The 24,879-nt window shown below is 42.3% G+C and overlaps 1 protein-coding gene across 1 annotated transcript in view; it reads right to left on the reverse strand.

The window, feature by feature from the left end:
- Positions 1–21,772, reverse strand: part of kidins220b (kinase D-interacting substrate 220b) — a 68,373-nt gene extending 46,601 nt beyond the window's left edge. The window contains exons 1-15 of the mRNA XM_079996810.1: positions 21,632–21,772; positions 20,036–20,180; positions 19,714–19,812; positions 19,084–19,182; positions 18,510–18,608; positions 16,476–16,577; positions 16,234–16,332; positions 15,802–15,999; positions 15,084–15,182; positions 8,218–8,316; positions 8,007–8,105; positions 6,843–7,020; positions 6,209–6,373; positions 5,469–5,648; positions 4,663–4,828 (exon numbers count right to left, since the gene is read on the reverse strand). Of these exons, the coding sequence (XP_079852936.1) occupies positions 4,663–4,828; positions 5,469–5,648; positions 6,209–6,373; positions 6,843–7,020; positions 8,007–8,105; positions 8,218–8,316; positions 15,084–15,182; positions 15,802–15,999; positions 16,234–16,332; positions 16,476–16,577; positions 18,510–18,608; positions 19,084–19,182; positions 19,714–19,812; positions 20,036–20,167 (1,814 nt within the window). The 5' untranslated portion in view covers positions 20,168–20,180; positions 21,632–21,772. The remainder of the gene's footprint in view (positions 1–4,662; positions 4,829–5,468; positions 5,649–6,208; positions 6,374–6,842; positions 7,021–8,006; positions 8,106–8,217; positions 8,317–15,083; positions 15,183–15,801; positions 16,000–16,233; positions 16,333–16,475; positions 16,578–18,509; positions 18,609–19,083; positions 19,183–19,713; positions 19,813–20,035; positions 20,181–21,631) is intronic.
- Positions 21,773–24,879: the final 3,107 nt, after the last annotated feature.

The following is a 24,879-nucleotide window of genomic DNA, read 5'->3' on the forward strand; positions in this document are numbered from 1 at the left end:
ATGCAACGCAGCAAGTACTCTGTCCTACATGCAACGCAGCAAGTACTCTGTCCTACATGCAACGCAGCAAGTACTCTGTCCTACATGCAACGCAGCAAGTACTCTGTCCTACATGCAACGCAGCAAGTACTCTGTCCTACATGCAACACAGCAAGTACTCTGTAGTATGTGCAGCAGCTGACAGCACAGGGTCAATAAATGAAAATACAACAACAATTTAGTATTGACGTAGTAGTAACGTTGTAACAACATTGTAGTACATGACATAGTAAAAACGTGGTAGTAAGGACGTAGTACCTGACGTAGTAACAACGTGGTTGTAAGGATGTCGTACCTGATGTAGTAACAACGTGGTAGTAAGGACATACTACCTGACGTAGTAGCAACAGGGTAGTAAAGACGTAGTACCTGACGTAGTAACAACATGGTAGTAAGGACGTACTACTTGACGTAGTAACAACATGGTAGTAAGGATGTAGTACCTGACGTGGTAGTAAGGAACTACTACCTGACGTAGTAATAAGGTGGTAGTAAGGACCTAGTACCTGACATTGTAACAAGGTGGTAGTAAGGACATAGTACCTGATGTAATAACAAGGTGGTTGTAAGGACCTAGTACCTGACGTAGTAACAAGTTGGTATAAGGAGCTAGTGCCTGAAGTCGTAACAAGATAGTAGTAAGGACCTAGTACCTGACGTAGTAACAAGGTGGTATTAAGGACCTAGTACCTGACGTAGTAACAAGGTGGTAGTAAGCACCTAGTACCTGACGTAGTAACAAGGTGGTAGTAAGGACCTAGTACCTGACATCGTAACAAGGTGGTAGTAAGGACCTAGTACCTGACGTAGTAACAAGGTGGTAGTAAGGACCTAATACCTGACATCGTAACAAGGTGGTAGTTTGGACCTAGAACCTGACGTAGTAACAAGGTGGTAGTAAGGACCTAGTACCTGACGTAGTAACAAGGTGGTAGTAAGGACCTAGTACCTGGCGTCGTAACAAGGTGGTAGTAAGGACCTAGTACCTGACGTAGTAACAAGGTGGTATTAAGGACCTAGTACCTGGCGTCGTAACAAGGTGGTATCAAGGACCTAGTACCTGACGTAGTAACAAGGTGGTATTAAGGACCTAGTACCTGACGTAGTAACAAGGTGGTATTAAGGACCTAGTACCTGGCGTCGTAACAAGGTGGTAGTAAGGACCTAGTACCTGACGTAGTAACAAGGTGGTATTAAGGACCTAGTACCTGGCGTCGTAACAAGGTGGTAGTAAGGACCTAGTACCTGACGTAGTAACAAGGTGGTAGTAAGGACCTAATACCTGACGTCGTAACAAGGTGGTAGTTTGGACCTAGAACCTGACCTGGTAACAAGGTGGTAGTAAGGACCTAGTACCTGACATAGTAACAAGGTGGTATTAAGGACCTAGTACCTGGCGTCGTAACAAGGTGGTAGTAAGGACCTAGTACCTGACATAGTAACAAGGTGGTAGTTTGGACCGAGAACCTGACGTAGTAATGGTGGTAGAAAGGACCTAGTACCTGACGTAGTAACAAGGTCGTAGTAAGGACCTAGTACCCGACGTTGTAACAAGGTTGTTGTAAGGACCTAGTACCTGACGTCGTAACAAGGTGGTATTAAGGACCTAGTACCTGACGTAGTAACAAGGTGGTAGTAAGGACATACTACCTGACGTAGTAGCAACAGGGTAGTAAAGACGTAGTACCTGACGTAGTAACAAGGTGGTAGTAAGGACCTAGTACCTGTAGTAGTAACAAGGTGGTAGTAAGGACCTAGTACCTGACGTAGTAACAAGGTGGTAGTAAGAACCTAGTACCTGACGTCGTAACAAGGTGGTAGTTTGGACCTAGAACCTGACGTAGTAACAAGGTGGTAGTAAGGACCTAGTACCTGACGTAGTAACAAGGTGGTATTAAGGACCTAGTACCTGACGTCGTAACAAGGTGGTAGTAAGGACCTAGTACCTGACATAGTAACAAGGTGGTATTAAGGACCTAGTACCTGACGTAGTAACAAGGTGGTAGTAAGGACCTAGTACCTGAGGTCGTAACAAGGTGGTATTAAGGACCTAGTACCTGGCGTCGTAACAAGGTGGTAGTAAGGACCTAGTACCTGACGTAGTAACAAGGTGGTAGTAAGGACCTAATACCTGACGTCGTAACAAGGTGGTAGTTTGGACCTAGAACCTGACGTAGTAACAAGGTGGTAGTAAGGACCTAGTACCTGACGTAGTCACAAGGTCGTAGTAAGGACCTAGTACCTGACGTCGTAACAAGGTGGTAGTTTGGACCTAGAACCTGACGTAGTAACAAGATGGTAGTAAGGACCTAGTACCTGACGTAGTAACAAGGTCGTAGTAAGGACCTAGTACCTGACGTAGTAACAAGGTGGTAGTAAGGACCTAGTACCTGACGTAGTAACAAGGTGGTAGAAAGGACCTAGTACCTGATGTCGTAACAAGGTGGTAGTAAGGACGTAGTACCTGACGTAGTAACAAGGTGGTAGTAAGGACCTAGTACCTGTAGTAGTAACAAGGTGGTAGTAAGGACCTAGTACCTGACGTAGTAACAAGGTGGTAGTAAGAAGCTAGTACCTGACGTCGTAACAAGGTGGTAGTTTGGACCTAGAACCTGACGTAGTAACAAGGTGGTAGTAAGGACCTAGTACCTGACGTAGTAACAAGGTGGTATTAAGGACCTAGTACCTGACGTCGTAACAAGGTGGTAGTAAGGACCTAGTACCTGACGTAGTAACAAGGTGGTATTAAGGACCTAGTACCTGACATAGTAACAAGGTGGTGGTAAGGACCTAGTACCTGACGTCGTAACAAGGTGGTAGTAAGGACCTAGTACCTGACGTAGTAACAAGGTGGTAGTAAGGACGTTGTAACAAGGTGGTATTAAGGACCTGGTACCTGACGTAGTAACAAGGTGGTAGTAAGGACCTAGTACCTGACGTAGTAACAAGGTGGTAGTAAGGACCTAGTACCTGACGTCATAACAAGGTGGTAGTTTGGACCGAGAACCTGACGTAGTAACAAGGTGGTAGTAAGGACCTAGTACCTGACGTAGTAACAAGGTGGTAGTAAGGACCTAGTACCTGACGTAGTAACAAGGTGGTAGTAAGGACCTAGTACCTGAAGTAGTAACAAGGTGGTATTAAGGACCTAGTACCTGACGTCGTAACAAGGTGGTAGTAAGGACCTAGTACCTGACTTAGTAACAAGGTGGTAGTAAGGACCTAGTACCTGACGTAGTAACAAGGTGGTAGTAAGGACCTAGTACCTGACGTAGTAACAAGGTGGTAGTAAGGACCTAGTACCTGAAGTAGTAACAAGGTGGTATTAAGGACCTAGTACCTGACGTCGTAACAAGGTGGTAGTAAGGACCTAGTACCTGACTTAGTAACAAGGAGGTAGTAACGACCTAGTACCTGACGTCGTAACGAGGTGGTAGTAAGGACCTAGTACCTGACGTAGTAACAAGGTGGTAGTAAGGACCCAGTACCTGACGTTGTAACAAGGTGGTAGTAAGGACCTAGTACCTGACGTAGTAACAAGATGGTAGTAAGGACCTAGTACCTGACGTCGTAACAAGGTGGTAGTTTGGACCTAGAACCTGACGTAGTAGCAAGGTGGTAGTAAGGACCTAGTACCTGACGCAGTAACAAGGTGGTATTAAGGACCTAGTACCTGACGTAGTAACAAGGTGGTAGTAAGGACCTAGTACCTGACGTCGTAACAAGGTGGTAGTAAGGACCTAGTACCTGACTTAGTAACAAGGAGGTAGTAACGACCTAGTACCTGACGTCGTAACAAGGTGGTAGTAAGGACCTAGTACCTGACGTAGTAACAAGGTGGTAGTAAGGACCCAGTACCTGACGTTGTAACAAGGTGGTAGTAAGGACCTAGTACCTGACGTAGTAACAAGATGGTAGTAAGGACCTAGTACCTGACGTCGTAACAAGGTGGTAGTTTGGACCTAGAACCTGACGTAGTAGCAAGGTGGTAGTAAGGACCTAGTACCTGACGTAGTAACAAGGTGGTATTAAGGACCTAGTACCTGACGTAGTAACAAGGTGGTATTAAGGACCTAGTACCTGACGTAGTAACAAGGTGGTAGTAAGGACCTAGTACCTGACGTAGAAACAAGGTGGTAGTTTGGACCTAGAACCTGACGTAGTAACAAGGTGGTATTAAGGACCTAGTACCTGACGTCGTAACAAGGTGGTAGTAAGGACCTAGTACCTGACGTAGTAACAAGGTGGTATTAAGGACCTAGTACCTGACGTAGAAACAAGGTGGTAGTAAGGACGTCGTAACAAGGTGGTATTAAGGACCTAGTACCTGACGTAGTAACAAGGTGGTAGTAAGGACCTAGTACCTGACGTAGTAACAAGGTGGTAGTAAGGACCTAGTACCTGACGTCGTAACAAGGTGGTAGTTTGGACCTAGAACCTGAAGTAGTAACAAGGTGGTAGTAAGGACCTAGTACCTGACGTAGTAACAAGGTGGTAGTTTGGACCTAGTACCTGACGTAGTAACAAGGAGGTAGTAAGGACCTAGTACCTGACGTAGTAACAAGGAGGTAGTAAGGACCTAGTACCTGACGTAGTAACAAGGAGGTAGTAAGGACCTAGTACCTGACGGGCAGTGCTCTGGTGCTCTGCTCTGGAAGCTCTGGGGGGTTGACGAACATCAGTTTGAGCAGCAGCTCCAGGTATCCAAGATGGCGGGCGAGTCGAGTGCTCAGGACCCAGGCCCAGTTCCAGTTCTCCCCCTCGCGTCGCCCCCCGAAGTAAACCACCACTACACACAACACAAAGTACAGGGTATTAAAGTACACCACCACTACACACAACACAAAGTACAGGGTATTAAAGTACACCACCACTACACATAACACAAAGTACAGGGTATGTGCTCGTACACTTAAGTTGTTATTGTTATTCTTATTGGGGTTTGGGTAGGAACCCCATCATTTTGGCTGTATTATTTGTTGTATTCGGGGCAGTTCAGATACGCTGTCGTCCAAGTTTGACCCACATGGGGCTGGATTTGTGGAAGGAGTGAATTAAAAACTTTTTTTCTTCACACCTGTTAAGTTGACATGTAAACATTGCAGACTACTGATTGGTCACTGTGTCATCATTGCGCGACACGTACATCCCAGAGGGCGTGGCCAGACGCAGCGGCTCAGTGCGCTCAGTTAAACAGAAGCGTTTTGTTATTTATTTTGTGTCAACGTCGACGCTACGAACAAACAAAACTTGAAGAAAGCGCAGGCGGAGCAGAAGAGCCAGGCCCCGCCCACTCTCTTCCCGCTCACTCCTCAACAAGATGGAGGAAATAAGACGGAGGATTACTTTACGTGTGACCGTCACCACAGAGACCACGCCCTCTGTTTGGCAGCGTCTCACTCTTATTGTGATGTCATTAAGGTTCAGACCGAAGAAGAGGTAGAGCAGCGCCAGCAGGCTGAGCGACACCGCCATGGCGAGCCGCGGGTTCACGGTGAAGCCCAGGACGATGGAGACGGAGCCACAGAGCAGCAGGGACAGGGACACCAGCAGCCAGGAGAAGTAGAAGAGCGGCTCCACCTGCTGCCCCGCGAAGGTCTTCATCTCATCTGGGGCCAAGGAAAACACAGACTTAAGAAATACAATAAATAACTGAAAACAACTCAGGGTTGACATGCACACAGAAGACAGGGTCTTCAGGGGACAGGGATTTTAAGGGACAGGATGTCTAGAGGACAGGGACTTCAGGGGACAGGGTCTTCAGGGGACAGGGATTTTAGGGGACAGGGTCTTTAGGGGACAGGATGTCTAGAGAACAGGGTCTTCAGGGGACAGGAACTTTAGGGGACAGGGGTTTTAGGGGACAGGGTCTTCAAGGGACAGGGACTTTAGGGGACATGGACTTTAGGGGACAGGATGTCTAGAGGACAGGGACTTCAGGGGGCAGGGTCTTCAGGGGACAGGGACTTTAGGGGACAGGGATTTTAGGGGACAGGATGTCTAGAGGACACGGTATTCAGGGGACAGGAACTTTAGGGGACAGGGACTTTAGAGGACAGGGTCTTTGGGGGACATGGACTCTCGGAGACAGGATCTTGAGGGACAGGATGTCTAGAGGACAGGGTATTTAGGGGACAGGGTCTTTAGGGGACAGGGACATCCTCCTCACCCTCCAGCTTCTTGAGCAGGAAGCTCTTTCCGCTCCCCCACTGGGCGTAGAGCCCCACACAGATGGGCGGCTGCATGGTGGGTTCACTCAGGATGTCGGCCAGAGCACTGCTGTACAGGTCATAGCCCAGCATGTCCCCGTCTGTCTCCGAGGGGGACAGGTGTCCTGCAGGGGGAGACACTGAGTTATACTGCCTGTCTGTCTGTCTGCCTGCCTTCCTGCCCGTCTGTCTTCATGGCTGTCTGCCAATCTGTCTGTCTGTCTACCTGTCTGTCTGTCTATCTATCCGTCTGCCTGTCCATCTGACAGTCTGCCTGCCAATGTCTACCTGTCCGTCTGTCTGTGTCCTCATGTCTGTCTGCCTATCTATCCGTCTGTCTGTCTACCTGCCTGCTTCATCTTCTGTCTGTCTGTCCACTGTCTGTCTTCATGGCTGTCTGCCAATCTGTCGGTCTGTCTACCTGCCTGCCCTGTCTATCTGTCAGTCTGCCTGCCAATGTCTACCTGTCCGTCTGTCTGTGTCCTCATGTCTGGCTGCCTATCTGTCTGTCTGTCTACCTGCCTGTCCATCTGTCTGCCTCATCATCTGTCTGTCTCTCCACCTGTCTGTCTCTCCAACTGTCTCCAGACCTACGTGCTCCGAAGATCTGGGTGAGGATGCTCTTCTGGTGGCTGCAGTCGATATTGTACGGCGTTTCTCCACCCTTGTTGGGGCGGTACAGCAGGCGGCCATCTTTAGGGTTCCGGAGGAGGAGCTCCGCTAGGCGCCGGCTCCGCCCCCGGATGGCGATGTGAAGGGGGGTGTCCCCTTTCTGAAAACAGGAAGTCACAAATTGACCAGGTGTAGGTGCAGGTAGGCAGGCGGTGAGACAGATTGTGGCAGACAGACACACAGACAGACAGGTAGGCAGGCAGGCCGACAGATGTGTTGTGTGTTGGTGGAAGTGTAAATGGAGTATTAGATGGGGGTATCGGTGGAGGTGTAGGTAGAGGTGTTGTGGAGACGTAGGTGGAGGTGTCGATGAAGGTGTAAGTGGAGGTGTAGATGGAGTGGTGGATGAAGAAGGGAAGATGGAGGAATATTGGATGAAAAAGGGAAGATTGAGGTATAGAAGGAGATGTGTTGGATGAAGAAGGGAAGATGGAGGTGTAGGTAAAGCTGTAGATGGAGGAGTGGTGGATGAATAAGGGAATATGGAGATGAAAATGGAGGTGTGGTGGAGCTGTGGTGGAGGTGTAGACGGGGGTGTGGACGGGGTGTAAATGGAGGTGTAGAGGGGGGTTGTAGATGGAGGTGTAGATGTAGGTGGAGGTGTAGATGGAGGTGTAGATATAGATGGAGGTGTGATGGAGGTATGGTGGAGGTGTAGATGGAGGTGTAGGTATAGATGTAGGTGTAGATGGAGGTGTAGCTGTGGATGTAGGAGGAAGTGTAGATGGAGGTGTGGTGGAGGTATAAATGGAGGTGTAGATGGAGGTGTAGGTGTAGATGTAGATGGAGGTGTAGTTGTAGATGTAAATGAAGGTGTAGATGGAGGTGCAGAGGGGGGTGTAAATGGAGGTGTAGGTGGAGGTGTAGGTGGAGGTGTAGATGGAGGTGTGGTGGAGGTGTAACTGGAGGTGTAGATGTAGATGGAGGTGTGATGGAGGTGTAAATGGAGGTGTAGATGGAGGTGTAGGGGGGGTATAGATGGAGGTGTAGATGTAGGTGGAGGTGTGATGGATGGGTAAATGGAGGTGTAGAGGGGGGTGTAGATGGAGGTGTAGGTGTAGATGTAGGTGTAGGTGTGATAGTCACCTTGTCTACAGCCGACACTCGAGCTCCTTTGTCCAGAAGAAGCTCCACGATGTCGATGTTCCTCATTTTAGTGGCTTTGATGAGAGGAGTCTCACCATCCTGAGAGCAAGACGGTGGAGGGAGAGAGGAAGACTGTCAAATGGACAGTAGACAGACAGGCAGACAGATAGACAGGTAGAAAGGCTGGCAGACAGACAGACAGACATCTCACCTTGGTGCAGGTCTCAGTGTCAGGGTTACACTGCAGAAGGTCTCTCACCATGGTAGCGTTTCCTTTCTCCACTGCCCAGTACAGAGCTGTCTTACTCTCCTGGGGGTGAGACAGCATGTCACCTCACTAACATACAGTACTCCCTGTCGCACTCTCCTAATATAAGATATAACATGTTAGTGATGAGTCTCACTCTCCTAATATAAGATATAACACGTTAGTGATGAGTCTCACTCTCCTAATATAAGATATAACATGTTAGTGATGAGTCTCCCTCTCTAATATAAGATATAACATGTTAGTGATGAGTCTCACTCTCTAATATAAGATATAACATGTGAGTGATGAGTCTCACTCTCTAATATAAGATACAACATGTTAGTGATGAGTCTCACTCTCCTAATATAAGATATAACATGTTAGTGTTGAGTCTCACTCTCTAATATAAGATACAACATGTTAGTGATGAGTCTCTCTCTAATATAAGATATAACATGTTAGTGATGAGTCTCACTCTCTAATATAAGATACAACATGTTAGTGATGAGTCTCACTCTCCTAATATAAGATATAACATGTTAGTGTTAAGTCTCACTCTCTAATATAAGATATAACATGTTAGTGATGAGTCTCACTCTCTAATATAAGATATAACATGTTAGTGTTGAGTCTCACTCTCTAATATAAGATATAACATGTTAGTGATGAGTCTCACTCTAATATAAGATATAACATGTTAGTGATGAGTCTCACTCTCCTTATATAAGATATAACATGTTAGTGATGAGTCTCACTCTCCTAATATAAGATATAACATGTTAGTGATGAGTCTCACTCTCTAATATAAGATATAACATGTTAGTGATGAGTCTCACTCTCTAATATAAGATATAACATGTTAGTGATGAGTCTCACTCTCTAATATAAGATATTACATGTTAGTGATGAGTCTCACTCTCCTTATATAAGATATAACATGTTAGTGATGAGTCTCACTCTCCTAATATAAGATATAACATGTTAGTGATGAGTCTCACTCTCTAATACAAGATATAACATGTTAGTGATGAGTCTCACTCTCTAATATAAGATATAACATGTTAGTGATGAGTCTCACTCTCTAATATAAGATACAACATGTTAGTGATGAGTCTCACTCTCCTAATATAAGATATAACATGTTAGTGTTGAGTCTCACTCTCTAATATAAGATATAACATGTTAGTGTTAAGTCTCACTCTCTAATATAAGATATAACATGTGAGTGTTAAGTCTCACTCTCTAATATAAGATATAACATGTTAGTGATGAGTCTCACTCTCTAATATAAGATATAACATGTTAGTCATGAGTCTCACTCTCCTTATATAGGATATAACATGTTAGTGATGAGTCTCACTCTCTAATATAAGATATAACATGTTAGTGATGAGTCTCACTCTCTAATATAAGATATAACATGTTAGTGATGAGTCTCACTCTCTAATATAAGATATAACATGTTAGTGATGAGTCTCACTCTCTAATATAAGATATAAAATGTTAGTGTTGAGTCTCACTCTCTAATATAAGATATAACATGTTAGTGATGAGTCTCACTCTAATATAAGATATAACATGTTAGTGATGAGTCTCACTCTCCTTATATAAATATAACATGTTAGTGATGAGTCTCACTCTCCTAATATAAGATATAACATGTTAGTGATGAGTCTCACTCTCTAATATAAGATATAACATGTTAGTGATGAGTCTCACTCTCTAATATAAGATATAACATGTTAGTGATGAGTCTCACTCTCTAATATAAGATACAACATGTTAGTGATGAGTCTCACTCTCCTAATATAAGATATAACATGTTAGTGTTGAGTCTCACTCTCTAATATAAGATACAACATGTTAGTGATGAGTCTCTCTCTAATATAAGATATAACATGTTAGTGATGAGTCTCACTCTCTAATATAAGATACAACATGTTAGTGATGAGTCTCACTCTCCTAATATAAGATATAACATGTTAGTGTTAAGTCTCACTCTCTAATATAAGATATAACATGTTAGTGATGAGTCTCACTCTCTAATATAAGATATAACATGTTAGTGTTGAGTCTCACTCTCTAATATAAGATACAACATGTTAGTGATGAGTCTCTCTCTAATATAAGATATAACATGTTAGTGATGAGTCTCACTCTCTAATATAAGATACAACATGTTAGTGATGAGTCTCACTCTCCTAATATAAGATATAACATGTTAGTGTTAAGTCTCACTCTCTAATATAAGATATAACATGTTAGTGATGAGTCTCACTCTCTAATATAAGATATAACATGTTAGTGTTGAGTCTCACTCTCTAATATAAGATATAACATGTTAGTGATGAGTCTCACTCTAATATAAGATATAACATGTTAGTGATGAGTCTCACTCTCCTTATATAAGATATAACATGTTAGTGATGAGTCTCACTCTCCTAATATAAGATATAACATGTTAGTGATGAGTCTCACTCTCTAATATAAGATATAACATGTTAGTGATGAGTCTCACTCTCTAATATAAGATATAACATGTTAGTGATGAGTCTCACTCTCTAATATAAGATATTACATGTTAGTGATGAGTCTCACTCTCCTTATATAAGATATAACATGTTAGTGATGAGTCTCACTCTCCTAATATAAGATATAACATGTTAGTGATGAGTCTCACTCTCTAATACAAGATATAACATGTTAGTGATGAGTCTCACTCTCTAATATAAGATATAACATGTTAGTGATGAGTCTCACTCTCTAATATAAGATACAACATGTTAGTGATGAGTCTCACTCTCCTAATATAAGATATAACATGTTAGTGTTGAGTCTCACTCTCTAATATAAGATATAACATGTTAGTGTTAAGTCTCACTCTCTAATATAAGATATAACATGTGAGTGTTAAGTCTCACTCTCTAATATAAGATATAACATGTTAGTGATGAGTCTCACTCTCTAATATAAGATATAACATGTTAGTCATGAGTCTCACTCTCCTTATATAAGATATAACATGTTAGTGATGAGTCTCACTCTCTAATATAAGATATAACATGTTAGTGATGAGTCTCACTCTCTAATATAAGATATAACATGTTAGTGATGAGTCTCACTCTCTAATATAAGATATAAAATGTTAGTGTTGAGTCTCACTCTCTAATATAAGATATAACATGTTAGTGATGAGTCTCACTCTAATATAAGATATAACATGTTAGTGATGAGTCTCACTCTCCTTATATAAATATAACATGTTAGTGATGAGTCTCACTCTCCTAATATAAGATATAACATGTTAGTGATGAGTCTCACTCTCTAATATAAGATATAACATGTTAGTGATGAGTCTCACTCTCTAATATAAGATATAACATGTTAGTGATGAGTCTCACTCTCTAATATAAGATATTACATGTTAGTGATGAGTCTCACTCTCCTTATATAAGATATAACATGTTAGTGATGAGTCTCACTCTCCTAAAATAAGATATAACATGTTAGTGATGAGTCTCACTCTCTAATACAAGATATAACATGTTAGTGATGAGTCTCACTCTCTAATATAAGATACAACATGTTAGTGATGAGTCTCACTCTCCTAATATAAGATATAACATGTTCGTGTTGAGTCTCACTCTCTAATATAAGATATAACATGTTAGTGTTAAGTCTCACTCTCTAATATAAGATATAACATGTGAGTGTTAAGTCTCACTCTCTAATATAAGATATAACATGTTAGTGATGAGTCTCACTCTCTAATATAAGATATAACATGTTAGTCATGAGTCTCACTCTCCGTATATAGGATATAACATGTTAGTGATGAGTCTCACTCTCTAATATAAGATATAACATGTTAGTGATGAGTCTCACTCTCTAATATAAGATATAACATGTTAGTGATGAGTCTCACTCTCTAATATAAGATATAACATGTTAGTGATGAGTCTCACTCTCTAATATAAGATATAACATGTTAGTGATGAGTCTCACTCTCTAATATAAGATATAACATGTTAGTGATGAGTCTCACTCTCTAATATAAGATATAACATGTTAGTGATGAGGTGCATCCAGACGCTGCTGATCAGTAAATAACCCCCAGAGACTGTCTGTCTGCACATCACGCTGCTGCTTCCACACTGAATATAACACACTGACACGCTTCATGACTAGTAGGACTAGTTGATAACTAGTTTGACTGGTTTAGAACTAGTGTGACTAGTTCATAACTAGTGGGACTCGTTCATAACTAGTTTGACTGGTTTAGAACTAGTGTGACTAGTTCATAACTAGTGGGACTCGTTCATAACTAGTAGGACTAGTTCATAACTAGTTTGACTGGTTTAGAACCAGGGTGACTAGTTCATAACTAGTGGGACTTGTTTATAACTAGCAGGACTAGTTCATAACTAGTTTGACTGGTTTAGAACTAGTGTGACTAGTTCATAACTAGTGGGACTCATTTATAACTAGTAGGTCTAGTTTATAACTAGTATGACCAGGTCATAACTATTGTGACAAATGTATAACTAAGGTCTAGTTTATAACTAGTATGACTAGATTAGAACTAGTATGACTAGTTCATAACTAGTAGGACTAGTTCATAACTAGTGGCACTCATTTATAACTAGTTTGACTAGTTCATAACTATTTTGACAAATGTTTAACTAAGGTCTAGTTTATAACTAGTATGACTAGATTAGAACTAGTATGACTAGTTCATAACTAGTGGGACTAGTTTATAACTAGTATGAGTAGTTCATTACTAGTGTGACTGTTTTTAGAACTGGATGACTAGTTCATAACTAGTAGGACTAGTCTATAACTAGTATGATGAGCTCATAACTAGTAGGACTAGTCTATAAATAGTATGATGAGTTCATAACTAGTGTCACTGGTTTTAGAACTAGTATGACTAGTTTATAACTAGTCTGACTAATTCATAACTAGTGTGGCCAGTTTTATAACAAGTGTGACTAGTTAATAACAAGTATGACAAGTTTATAACTAGTATGACAAATAAATAACTAGTATGACAAGTTTATAACGAGCATGTTTAGTCTATAACTACTATGTGTAATTTATAACTAGTGTGACTAGTATATAACCAGTATATCTAGTTTTATAACTAGTGTGTCTAACTTTACAACAAGTATGTCTTTTTTTATGACTAGTAAGTCCAGTTTATAACAATTTTGTCTAATTAATTACTGGTATGTCTGGCTGTATAACCTGAATGACTAGTGTTTAACTAGTGTATCTTATTTCACAACTAGTATGTCTAGTATATAACTGTATAACTAGTATGTCTAGCTTATAACTAGTAGGATTAATTTATGTGTTATTTTTTGTGTAACTAGATTATAACTAGTATGTCTCGAGTTATAACCAGTATGAACAATTTTTCAACTAGTATGACATGTTTTATAACCAGTATGTCTAGTTAAAAACCCATATGACAAATTGTATAACTAGAGTGTAATTTTACAACTAATGCGACTAGTTTATAACTAGTATGTCTAGCTTTACAAGTAATATGACTTGTTTTATAACAAGTATTCCTTATTTTTATAACTAGTATGACTAGTCTACAACTGGTATGACTAGTTTAAAATGATAATGTCCAGCTTTATAACCAGTATGACTAGTCTTATAACTCCTGTGTAACATTTTACAACTAGTACCCCTTTTATACAAGTATAAAAGTATATATATATATAAGGTGAAAATAACAAAAATAAAAAAGGTATAGACTAGTATATACTTTTTTGAAACTAGTATGACTCGTTTGTAATGAGGATGTCTAGTTTTAACACCAGTATGACAAATTATATAACAAGTGTGTCTAATTTTACAAGTATAACATTTTTTTAACTAGCATGACTAGTTTATAACTAGCATGACTAGTTTATTTCTAGTATGTTGAGTGTTTTTAACTAGTATGTCTAATTTTACAACTAGTATGACTTGTTCATAACTAGTATAAACCTAGTTTAAAACAAGTAGGTCTAGTTTATAACTAGTATTATCTAGCGCTATAACTAATACGACTAGTTTTATGATTTGTATATCTAGTTTAAAACTAGAAGGTCTAGTTTATAACTAGTATGTCTAGCGCTATAATTAATATGGCTAGTGTTTTAACTAGTAAATCTTGTTGAAAACTAGTAGGTCGATTTTATAACTTGTATGTCTTACGCTATAACTAATGACTAGTTTTATAATTAGTAAATCTAGTTTAAAACTAGCAGGTGTAGTTTATAACTAGTATGTCTAGCGCTATAACTAATATGACTAGTTTTATAATTAGTAAATCTAGTTTAAAACGAGTAGGTCTAGTGATAGAACTAACATGACTATTTTCATAGCTAGTATGTCAAGTTTATAACTAAGATGACTAGTTTTTTAATTAGTATATCTAGTTTAAAACTAGTAGGTCTAGTTGAAAACTAGTATGTCTTGCTTCATAAACAATATGACTAGTTTTATAGTTTATAACTACTTCTAGTTTATGATTAGTATGACTAGTTTTATAACTATTATGGGTAGTTTATAACTAGTATGCCTTGCTTCATAACCAGTATGAAGCCTATCCCTACTACAGTACTTCTAGTACTACTACAGTACTTCTAGTACTATTGCAGTACTTCTCATAATACTACAATACTTTGAGCATGACTATAGTACTTCTCGTACTACTATAGTATTTCTAGTACTACTGCAGTACTTAAAGTACTACTGAGTACAACTGCAGTACTTCTAGTACTACTGCAGTACTTAAAGTACTACTTCCTTTTACTGCGGCACTTCACCTGTCCTCTGATGTCGATGTCGGCGTATTTCTGCAGCAAAGCTCTGACGATGTCAGCATGCCCCCCTCGCACCGCCCCGATGAGGACCGTGTCCCCACTCTGCAGGTACATTATACACACACAATACACATTATGCACACAATACACATTATGCACACACACAATACACATTATACACACAATACACACATAATACACACTATACACACACAATACACATTACACACACAATACACATTATACACACACAATACACATCATATATATATATATATATATCAGTACACACAGAATACACATTATATATACAGTATAGACAGATTACACATTATATATATATATATATATATATATATACATATATATGCAGTACACACAGAATACACATTATATATATAATACACACAGAATATACATTATATATATAGTACACACAGAATACACATTATATATATAGTACATACAGAATACACATTATATATATACACAGTACACACTTTACACACACAAAGATTGTTGAAGTGTGTTGGGTGTAACAATGGTGTTGTTAATATCATCGCTGAGTTAAAGTAGTGAGCTGATGGTTTCACTGATCTCATCGTGTTAGTAATGTGATGCTGTTGTTAATCTCATGGTGTTGTTAATCTGACGGTGCTGTTGATCTGATGGTGTTGTTGATCTAATGGGGTTGTTTATCTGACGGTGGTGCGGGTCCTACCCGGTCGGGGATGTTGACGTAGGTGCCGGCGTCCAGCAGGTCCTGTACGATCTGGGTGTGGCCCTCCTTGGCAGCGATCATCAGCGCCGTGTTGCCGTCCTTGTCCGTCATGTTGACGTTGGGATTCCTCTTGAGCAGCTCCTTCACCACGTTGGGGAAGCCTCCCTTCACCGCCACGATCAGGGCTGTCATGGAGTTCTGAGAGAGAGAGACAGCTTGTCTTTCTCTCTATCCATCTGCCTGTCTATCCATCTGTCTATCCATCCACCTGTCTGTCTATCTATCCATCCATCTGTCTGTCCATCTGTCTATGTAAATAAATAAAATACAAACATAAAATGCATAAACATTGCACAGTGACCACGCCCCCTGCTGGTTATAACCAGTGCTGTTCCAGTGAACATGCCCCCTGCTGGCACAGGACCGACTCACCGCTCCCTCCTGGTCCACGTCGGCTCCGTTCTCCAGAAGATGCATCACACAGTCGAAGTGTCCTTTCCTGGCGGCCCAGATCAGAGGGGTGGTTCCATACTGCACCACACACACACACACACACACACACACACACACACACACACACACACACACACACACACACACACACACACACACAGCATGAAGCCGCTGCACCCTCGCTCCACCTCCAGGACATGGCTGCTGGTCGCTGTGCTCACCTTGTCAGAGCAGTTGACTTTGGCTCCGTTCTCCAGCAGAACTCTGACAACGTCATGGTGACCACGCCCTGCTGCCCAGATGACGGGGTACACACTGTACTGCTGCAGGGGGGGTTACATTATGACACAATCACTATTATTAGGAAAACGTACACTGTGTAGTGTGTACTGTGTGTACTAGTGTGTACAAGTGTGTACTGTGTATATTAGTGTGTAGTGCAGTGTGTAGTGCAGTGTGTAGTGTAGTGTAGTGTGTAGTGTAGTGTGTTGTGTAGTGTAGTGTGTTGTGTAGTGTAGTGTAGTGTCTTGCGTAGTGTAGTGTGTTGTGTAGTGTAGTGTGTTGTGTAGTGTGTAGTGTAGTGTAGTGTGTTGTGTAGTGTAGCGTGTAGTGTAGTGTGTTGTGTAGTGTAGTGTGTAGTGTATAGTGTAGTGTAGTGTGTAGTGTATAGTGTGTGTAGTGTAGTGTGTAGTGTAGTGTGTTGTGTAGTGTAGTGTGTTGTGTAGTTTTGCGTGTAGTGTGTAGTTTAGTGTGTAGTGTGTAGTGTAGTGTGTAGTGTGTAGTGTAGTGTGTAGTATAGTGTGTAGTGTGTAGTGAATTGTGTAGTGTGTAGTGTAGTGTAGTGTGTAGTGTGTTGTGTAGTGAAGTGTAGTGTAGTGTCTTGTGTAGTGTAGTGTGTAGTGTAGTGTGTAGTGTAGTGTGTAGTGTAGTGTGTACTGTTGTGTGTTGTGTAGTGTGTTGTGTAGTGTAGTGTGTTGGGTAGTGTAGTGTAGCATGTAGTGTAGTGTAGTGTAGTGTAGTGTGTAGTGCAGTGTGTAGTGTGTTGTGTAGTGTAGTGTGTTGTGTAGTGTAGTGTGTTGTGTAGTGTGTTGTGTAGTGTGTTGTGTAGTGTGTAGTGTGGTGTAGTGTGTAGTGTAGTGTGTAGTGTGTAGTGTATTGTGTAGCGTGTAGTGTGTAGCGTGTAGTGTAGCGTGTAGTGTAGCGTGTAGTGTGTAGTGTGGTGTAGTGTGTAGTGAATTGTGTAGTGTAGTGTGTAGTGTGTTGTGTAGTGTGTAGTGTAGTGTCTTGTGTAGTGTAGCGTGTTGTGTAGTGTCTTGTGTAGTGTAGCGTGTTGTGTAGCGTGTAGTGTAGTGTGTAGTGTAGTGTGTAGTGTAGTGTGTACTGTAGTGTGTTGTGTAGTGTATAGTGTAGTGTGTTGTGTAATGTAGTGTAGCGTGTAGTGTAGTGTAGTGTAGTGTAGTGTAGTGTGTAGTGCAGTGTGTAGCGTGTAGTGCAGTGTGTAGCGTGTAGTGTAGCGTGTAGTGTAGCGTGTAGTGTGGTGTAGTGTGTAGTGTGTAGTGTGTAGTGTAGTGTGTAGTGTAGTGTGTAGTGTAGTGTGTAGTGTGTAGTGTGTAGTGTGTAGCGTAGTGTGTAGTGTGTAGTGTGTAGTGTGTAGTGTGTAGTGTGTAGTGTAGTGTAGTGTAGTGTGTAGTGTGTAGTGTAGTGTGTAGTGTGTAGTGTGTAGTGTGAAGAGTGTAGTGTGTAGTGTGTAGTGTGTAGTGTGTAGTGTGTAGTGTGTAGTGTGTAATGTGTAGTGTGTAGTGTGAAGAGTGTAGTGTGTAGTGTGTAATGTGTAGTGTGTAGTGTGAAGTGTGTAGTGTGTAGTGTGTAATGTGTAGTGTGTAGTGTGAAGAGTGTAGTGTGTAGTGTGTAATGTGTAGTGTGTAGTGTGAAGAGTGTAGTGTGTAGTGTGTAGTGTGTAGTGTGTAATGTGTAGTGTATAGTGTGAAGAGTGTAGTGTGTAGTGTGTAATGTGTAGTGTGTAGTGTGAAGTGTGTAGTGTGTAGTGTGTAGTGTGTAGTGTGTAATGTGTAGTGTGTAGTGTGAAGAGTGTAGTGTGTAGTGTGTAGTGTGTAGTGTGTAGTGTGTAATGTGTAGTGTGTAGTGTGTAGTGTGAAGAGTGTAGTGTGTAGTGTGTAGTGTGTAGTGTGTAGTGTGTAATGTGTAGTGTGTAGTGTGAAGAGTGTAGTGTGTAGTGTGAAGAGTGTAGTGTGTACCTGTCCAGTAGTGTTGGGATTGGCTCCGTTCTCCAGAAGTAGTTTGGTGACGTCGAGTCGACCTTTATAAGCTGACCACATCAAAGCTGTCCAGCCCCCCTGCACACACACACACACACACACACACACACACACACACACACACACACACACACACACACACACACACACACACACACACACACACACACACACACACACACACACACACACACACACACAGTTCAGTTTATTTTCCAGTAAAAGTAAACGAAGCCAAACGACTCCAGCGGCAGCCATGTTGTTTCTGGACTGTTGCTAGGTAAACTGGTCTCCATGGCGACAGGACGGAGGATGACAGACACAGGAAGTGCTACACACTGAACAGTGTCGTACTGTGCTACGATCTGCATCCATCGGATGGAGTTTGGGTCTGGAACTGATGGGGTTCAGGTGGTGGTGGTTGGGTGTTGGCGTTCAGGTTCAGACGGTGTTTGGGGTTTGGTTGGTGGTGTTTAGGTGGAGCTGTGTTTGATGTTTAGATGGTGGTATTTGGGTGGTTGTGTTTGACGTTTGGGTGGAGCAGGACAGTCACCATGTCTCGGTGCTCGATGTAGGCGCTGCTCTCCAGAAGCTCCTTCACTACGTCCACATGTCCTTCCTTCGCAGCGGAGATCAGAGCAGACCAGCAATCCTGGCGGGATCACCATGGAAACAAGGAAACACTGTTACCATGGAAACAAGGAAAGCACCGCTGATTATTCTGCTGTTTAAGACAGACACGCAGAGAGACAGACAAACAGACATACAAAGAGACAGGCAGACCGACATGCAGACAGGGAGACAGACATGTAGAGAGACAGACAAACAGACATACAAAGAGACAGACAGACCGACATGCAGACAGGGAGACAGACATGCAGAGAGACAGACAAACAGACATACAAAGAGACAGGCAGACCGACATGCAGACAGGGAGACAGACATGCAGAGAGACAGACAAACAGACATACAAAGAGACAGGCAAACCGACATGCAGATAGGGAGACAGACATGTAGAGAGACAGACAGACAGACCGAGACAGGCAGATCGACATGCAGACAAGCAGACAGACACAGACAGACAGGTAGGCAGGCAGGCAGGCAGGCAGGCAGGCAGACAGACAGGCAGACAGACAGACAGACAGACAGACCAACAGACAGACAGACAGACAGACAGACTCACCACATCGTCCAGGTTGATGTCGGCTCCTCTCCTGATCAGTTCCTGGACGATCTCCAAGCTGCCTTGCTCAGAGGCAAGCATCAGGGGAGTCTGTCCATTCTGCCAAACACAAAGACATCTGTCAGAACATGGAGGTGGAGAAGGTGGAGGTGTGGAACATTGAGGTGTAGACCATCGAGGTGTAGACCATCGGGGTGTGGAACATGGAGGTGTGGGACATGGAGGTGTAGAACATGGAGTGGAGAAGGTGGAGGTGTGGAACATGGTGGTGTGGAACATGGTGGTGTGGAACATGGAGGTGTGGGACATGGAGGTCACTCACATCGCTCCTCCCATCCACCTCCTTGAAGCGGTCCAGATGAGCCTTCAGCGCCAGGAGGTTCTCCTCCTCCACGTAACTGAACAGGTTCTGGATGGCCAGCGTGGTCATCTTGATGGAGGTGGTGGTGTCCATGGTGACAGCAGATCTGCAGGAGACAGGTGGAGACAGGTGGAGACTGGTGGAGACAGGTTTAGGAATCATCAGAGAACCCAGTACCCGGTCTGTCTGTCTGTCTGTCTGTGTCTGTCTCTCTCACTCTGTCTGTCTCTCTCACTCTCTGTCTGTCTGCCCATCTGTCTCTGTGTCTGTCTCTCTCACTCTCTGTCTGTCTGTCTGTCTGTCTCTCTCACTCTCTCACTCTCTGTCTGTCTGTCTGTCTGTCTGTCTGTCTGTCTGGTCCACACACCACGTCTCACAGGGTATAGAGATCCAACTATATTGTGATATTTGATTGCCCACTCCTACCTGTCTGTCTGTCTTTCTCTCTCTGTCTGTCTGTCTTTCTGTCTGCTTGTCTATCTCTCTTTATCTCTATCTCCCTCTTACTGTCTGTCTGTCTCTCTCCCTCTCTCTGTCTGTGTGTCTGTCTGATATTAAAGGGACGTTTCACTTCAAAGAAATGCCAACCAATTGACTGAGATACAGATACTCAGATATAGCCTCTGTAAAGGGCACAGGGAATAGAACCCTCAACCCTGCAGTGTTAGTGCCTTGCTCAAGGGAATACAGCAAATACTGACAATACAGTACTGCAGTAGTACCTGTAGTGGTCGGTGATAAGAGGTTATAAATAACATAAGCAATGTAATGTAAATGACGAATGAATCACCTTGTGCTCTGAGTGCTTTGTGATGTCACACTGACACAAAACGCTGATAAATATTGATTTCTGAGCATTAATAACTTTATTATTCCTCCCACAGCATTCCAATGGAACATGGCGGCAGCATCATGGCACAAGGAACCATATGAAATATCATTCTAATAATAATCATATCATCAAATTCAATAGATGGAATGGAATTCTCCCGCAGCTGATCAGAACCAGGATGTTATGAACCAATCAATACAGAATCAATAACTAATACCTCATGCAAAATGTTTGAACATTTCCATAATAATAATAATAACGATAATACTAATAATAATAATAATGATGATAATTATACTATTGATAATAAGAATAAAAATAATAATAATAATAATAATAATGATAATAATCATAATAATAATAATAATAATAATAATAATAAAAATAATAATAACAATAATAATAATAATAATAATAACAAAAAACAATAATAATAATAACAATAATAATAATAATAACAATAATAATAATAATAATAATAATAATAATAATAATAATAATAATTTATTAATAATAACAAAGTCCTTGCAGTGAAACAGAATGGAGCTGTGATTTCATCAGAAAAATTCCCTGAACAGATCAATTAATAGTTTCAATAGATACAATAATATAAAATATTCTACAACATGATCTATGTTCACATTGAATATTTCACTCGTTTGATCACAATCAATTGATGGCGATCGACGCAGAGTCGATCACTCGCATCGATCACCTTTCTTTACCTTCTTCTCTCCTCTTGCTCTGTCCTCTGTCCTCTGTCCTCTGTCCTCTGTCCTCTGTCCTCTGTCCTTCTTCTCCTTCTTCTTCTTCTTCTAGATCATCCGCTGCGGCTCCATCAGACAAACAGCCATTTTAGGATCAACAACACAGCGGAGTCCTCCCTGTCACTCACAAACAGGCCACGCCCACTGAACGGGACTCACCGCCCCCGGGCCGAGAAGCCACACCCACAAGACGGGCCGCGATAGGCCGAGGAGAGAGCGATAAACCCCGCCCCCCCTCTCTCTCTCCCCCTCTCTTTACCCCGAGCGCTCTCTTTGTTTCCATGGGAGCCAGGTGTTTACATTGCCAAAGCAATGTGAAATAAAACAACAAACATATATATATATATATATATATATATATATATATATATATATATATATATATATATATATATATATATATATATGTAATTTTAATTGTATTTTCTTGTTTGTTGTTTTATTTATTTAAATATATACTCCAGTTATGGTTTGGATGATTTCGGACCTGAGACTGAGGAGGCGGAGGAGAAGGAGGAGTAGAAGGAGGAGATGGAGGAGGAGTGAATGTCCTTGAGATTTCTGATTTGTGGTGCTTTGTACTTCAGTGTCACCGTAGGCTTCACCCTCTCTGTTGTGTTTCATTAAACAGAAACATCATATTTAATATATTATATTTAATATATTATATTTAATATATAATCTTTAATATATTATATCGAATATATTATATTATTATTATATTTTTATTATTATATTATATTATTTAATATATTATTTTTTATATATTATATTGTTTCCAGCTCCACCAGTAGCTGTTGCTGTTTCCCACAATTCGTCGCGGCTGAACAACTGTTTCCACTGCGTGACAGGAAGGGTCACTTAATTACACACACACACACACACACACACACACACACACACACTCTTTGATGGAATAATCTGTATTATTACATTTTTTCTGCTTGTAATGTGTCCACTGGGGGTCCCACCCCACACTGTCAAGCAAGCAAAGTGTTGATGCTGGAGCTGCCGGTAAAAGATTCTTCTTCTACTTGTTCTTTTGCTGTGAACATTACACTCTGTGGCGCGTTCATTACCTCAAATGTCTTTGTCAAAATGGAGAGAAGTGGACACAAAGTGTAGAGTTTTCCAAGAGAAAAGGACCTGTTCATTTACAGATGCCAGAGGGAAGCCCATGTGCTTGGTGTGTTCGCAGCAGGTTTCACTCCTCAAAGAATATAATATTCGGCGCCGCTATGAGACTCATCAACATGGCCCAAAATACAGCAGCTTGCAAGGACAACTGAGAAGAGAGAGGATAAATGATTTGTTCACGGGTCTGTTTTTACCCTGAGCCCAGATATCAGTGATGCAGCAGTGAGAGCTAGCTCCCTTACCGCCAGCGACACAGCATCAGCATCATGCGAGGACCCTGCAAGGGGGAGCTGGTGAAAACATGCACAGGGTGCACAAACCATGTGCCCTGAGAAGCCACAGACCTGTGCTAACATTAGCCTCACGAGAAACACCGGCAGATCACATTTCAGATCTTTCGGCAGATTTGGACAGCCAAACGAAGCACAAAGTCAAGTTACATTTTCGGTTGCAATTGATGAGAGTGCTGACATTATGGATGTTGCTCAACCGGCCTTATTCATTCGTGGTGTTGATGAGACTTTGATTGTCGCTGAGGAGTTCCTTGAGTTGGTGCCTATGACGGACACCACAACTGCAAGAGACATTTTCAACTCTCTGGTTGGAGCGCGGGACGAGGTCGGAGTGGACTGGGCCCGTGCCGCTGGCCTGGCTACAGATGGCGTGCCATCAATGATCGGGAAAAAAGCAGGTGCTGTTAGAACATTTGAAGAGGACACATCGTTTTTGGACATTTCACTGTACCTTGCGCCAGGAGGCATTGTGTTGCAAGTCGTCAAAAATGGATCACGTCATGGAAGTGGTTGTCAGAACGATTCATTTCATCCGAGCCAGAGGTGTGAATCACCGCCAGTTCGACAGCCTCTCAGTGATAAAGACGTTAGCTACGGCCTCCACACCGCACTGAAGTGAGGTGGTTAAGCCGAGGTGCCGCGCCGAGGCCTTTCTTTGATCTACCAACGGAAATCGAACAGTTCATGGAGAAAAAGAGCAAACAGGTGTTGGAATTTCAATCCCTAGAATGGCTGGAGGACCCAGTATTTATGGTGGATATTACAGAGCACTGGAATTATCTAAACAAAATGCTGCAAGGCCACATAAACGTTCCCACACAGTATTATGACAGCATGCGCCCTCACGTTGAAGCTGACTTTGCGCGAGACACAACTGTCCAGTGGCGACGCGGCTCATTCTTCTCGTCTAAAAGATGTGTGTGCGACCAGAGCTAATGCTGACATGAATCTGTACAAAGACAAGATTACAGGATTGCTGTGGGAGTTTGAGCAGTGGTTTCAGGTCTTTGGTGAACTTGAGACAGAATTTGCAGTTTTTGGCTCGCCCTTCACAGTCAAGGCTTTTGATTTGCCCGTCGACATACAACTTGAAATTATTGACTTGCAGTGTGATTTAGATTTGAAGGACAGACAGGGTCGACGAGAGGAGACAAGCAGGTAAGGGAAAGATGAAACAAAGAGACAGACTAGAGACTTGAAACAAGCACTAGGAGCTAGGAACTAGGAATGGAGCCAGTAGCTGTACAACTCGGGTAAGCTAGTTGACGGTCTGGCAAAGAATGACTGGGAAGCTGGAAACTAAATACTGTGTAGAGTGATGCAGGTAATTGATCCCAGGTGTGTGCAATTGGCTCAAGGGGGGAGCTGCAGATGAGGCAAGAACGGCCAGCGGGGGTTTGTAGCCCAGAGAGCATTGGAAGGGCGACAGGCCAGAGGAGGAGTTGACCAGGGTGTTGTGGGCGTATTCGGCCCATGGCAGCTGGTCGCTCCAGGAGGTGGGGCTGGTGGTTGTCAGGCAGCGAAGCATGGCCTCCACCTCCTGGTTTGCCTGCTCCGTCTGGCCGTTGGTCTGGGGGTGGAAACCAGAGTAGAGGCTGACCTGTGCTCCCAGGGCGGAGCAGAAAGCGCGCCAGACCTGGGAGGTGAACTGTCCTCTGTCCGACACCACGTCTGCCGGGATGCCATGGCGGCAGAACACCTCGGCCACCAGCAGGTCCGGTCTCCCTTGCCGATGGTAGTTTGGGCATGGGGATGGTGGGAGACCGTTGACAAAGT

Source organism: Zeus faber, assembly GCF_960531495.2.
Source record: "Zeus faber genome assembly, chromosome: 2".
Classification (NCBI taxonomy): Eukaryota; Metazoa; Chordata; class Actinopteri; order Zeiformes; family Zeidae; genus Zeus; species Zeus faber.